The 2,823-nt window shown below is 52.7% G+C and overlaps 1 protein-coding gene across 1 annotated transcript in view; it reads left to right on the top strand.

Moving 5' to 3' along the window:
* The window catches only part of COL9A3 (collagen, type IX, alpha 3), a 38,284-nt gene that overhangs the window by 29,255 nt on the left and 6,206 nt on the right, over positions 1–2,823 (top strand). The window contains exons 15-16 of the mRNA XM_010075865.1: positions 122–175; positions 848–919. Coding sequence (XP_010074167.1) covers positions 122–175; positions 848–919 — 126 coding nt within the window. The remainder of the gene's footprint in view (positions 1–121; positions 176–847; positions 920–2,823) is intronic.

Genomic DNA, 2,823 nt, shown 5'->3' with positions numbered 1-2,823 from the left:
CGCTGGGCAGTGTTCTGCACTGCATCCTCGCCCTCTGTTAGACAGGAGACAATTCCGTTACACGAGTGACTTACCCGTCCCTGAATTCCCTCCTCACCAAAGCTCCTCTTTCTCTTTTCAGGGCCCACTTGGTCTCCAGGGCCCGATCGGAGCCCCGGGTGTCAGAGGGTTCCAGGTCAGTATGCCGACGAGGGGAACTGAACGCATGTGGTGTTTTGGCAGGACACTGCAAACCTCCGGCGAGACAACAGCGTGATGGCAACAAGGGATCAGGAGAAACGCCCTTCCCTTCCCCAGAACCCCTCTGACACCTTTATTAACTCCCTACAGCAGAAAGAGCGCAGAGCTGCCTGCTGGAACGGTTTATATTTAGTGTTTGTTTGCAAAGGAAGGGTTTGACTTTGACCTGCACAAAGACACCTGAACTTCTCCTCGTGCTCCCTCCCAGCCCGTACGGCTTCAGTGGGCTCCTTTTCCCTTCGGTGGCTCTGATATTTCCTCCTCCCGTCTCCCACAGCCACTCTCCCTTCCCCATGGAACTGGCTGAGCCAGCGTATGGTGCTGTCCGCTGGGAGCATCACCGGCGTCACTGGTGTGACTTTGTCAGTGAAAGCCCCAGCCAAGGCTGGAGCACTGGGCAGGGTGGCTGGCCTCGGGCATGACACGGGGCAGAATTCGGGGTGAGCTGTGCCAACCCATGCCAGCGGTCCCTGGTCCTGGGGGAGAAAGGGGAGAGGGGTTCTAAGACAAAATGACCTTTTGGAACACGTTATGGTGGACTTTGGGGACGTCAGGACGTGCACTGGAAACTGCAGCTTGGGGGTTTTTTTGGTTTTTTTCCTCACAGGGTCCCAAAGGTGCCAGTGGTGAACCTGGGCTTCCCGGTCCGACGGGAATTCGTGGAGAGACAGGTGACAGGGTAAGGGGAAGACGCCTGTAGCTAATTCCTGTTTGGGAGAGATGACATTAGCGCGTAACAGGGTCCCCAAACACGGCGTGGCTGGTGCCACCCCAACAGCCACAGGCAGGTTTGGCACAAGGTGGGCACCTCGGGTGTCCCCATCCATCCCCTGAGGCTGGGGCGTGCCCAGGACAGACCCGACGTGGGCAGCAGGATTCCTGCATCCTCCCTTTTCTGCTCCCGTCCTTGTTTCTGGGTCAGTTCAGGAACTCCCACTATTTTTAGGCAGGGTGGATTGTTTAAAAAACACTTTGGGATGCTGTCCTAGCCAGAAGAGGGGATTGGTTTGGGATTTTCCCTGCTCTGTATGCTGATTTCACCAAAGCCTTGCTCCCCATGAGCGCAGGAGAGCTGATTCCTGCGTTTTTCTTACTCAAGATGCTTGGTGAGGTTTTCTGGATTTTTTTTTAAATTACAGTTTGCTCGGTGATTTTCTTTCTGAACAGCAACACACCTGGGCCCCACACCTCGGGATAAATGCAGCTTTTTATTTAAATGAATTCATTCTCATTTAAAAGAAGCCAGCAGGGCAAAGTGAAGGACAGGAAAACAGGAGCCGTGTGTTTGCCGGCTCCCTCGACGCCAGCTCTAAGGTGAAGTTTCTGTGTCAGCAATCGCAGCGGCACCACGGGGGCTTCACAATGGCCCGTCTGTGCCGGCTCCGGGCAGGTTTCAAAAAGCCTCTTAGAGGGACTGGGAGCTTGGAAGTTAGAACAGGAGGGTTATTGTGGACCTGCAGCATCCTGACTGCATTCAGGGCTTCATTGCGGTGAAAAAACGTGTGTTCAGAGGGGAAGAGGCCCCTGCGCAGAGCCAGCCGGGTGTCCAGAGAGCTGCTCCGAGCCCAGGGAGGGAAAACGTTATGCTTAACGAAAAAAAAAAAAAAAAATATATATATAGGTTTTAATTCTGGCTCTGAAGTGTAGTTACTCTAACATGAAATCGTTGATTGTTTCTTGGAGACTTTCCACCTCTATATATGCAATGAGCCATTTCCCCCTGTCCCCCAGCCCCACTGGTGACGGTGACGGCCGCGTGCGCCCACGGTCCTCCTCTGGGCGGGCAGCAGCGAGGGCTGCACCAGCAACCAGCACCGCGCATTGCCACGCTTACACTGGGGACAAGATCTGGGCTGCGAAGACCCTGAAACCTCAGACCGTGTCGTTGTAGCTTCAACAAGCGGCCTTTGCTGCTGGGGGGATGGCATCTGCCAGGGGTGGACAAACCAGCGCGGCAGATACCGCCTGGGGTTTGCTTTGCCCAGCCTGCTGCTGGTCCCAGCATGTGCCAGGAGGAGAACTGGAGATACAGGAGCAATGCAATTACACTATCCCAGCTGCAGCTCACCCATCGTGCTCTCCTGAAATCAGCCGTGGCTTTTTTTTCATTGCAAAAAAAAAAAAAAAAAATTCCTGCAAGCCTGAGTTAAGAGGTAGTGAGATGCTTTTTCACAGTCCTTGGACTGACTGTGGCCAGGAATATAAACCAGTGTATCAGTCAGTGTATTCTCTGGCATGAAAAATAGAAGAGGTTTAATGCATTTGCCCATAAGATACAGAATAGCATTGAGATGACCTATAAACCATCTTGTTAGAGTGGGATATTGGGGAGAGGAAGGATTTGTCTGTTACTACTGACTGTGGTGGTGACAGGTAAATATTCTTCCTAAGTGTTTTTATTAAGATCAAATTCCTGGGGATTCTGAATGCTGGCAGCCGTCTGGGACAGTGTCTCTGTCAGCTCTTGGCATCGCTGGATGCTTGGCAAACAATGTTGTGTTTAGAGCTGATAGAGTGAGACAAACGTGAGGACGGCTGATGGATTGGTGGTCCCAAAGTCCTGTCACTTGTTCCTGCTGCTTG

Source organism: Pterocles gutturalis, unplaced genomic scaffold (assembly GCF_000699245.1).
Source record: "Pterocles gutturalis isolate BGI_N339 unplaced genomic scaffold, ASM69924v1 scaffold2093, whole genome shotgun sequence".
NCBI lineage: Eukaryota > Metazoa > Chordata > Aves > Pterocliformes > Pteroclidae > Pterocles > Pterocles gutturalis.
The sequence above is the reverse complement of the archived record's forward strand: the minus strand, read 5'-3'. Positions and strand labels throughout refer to the sequence as shown.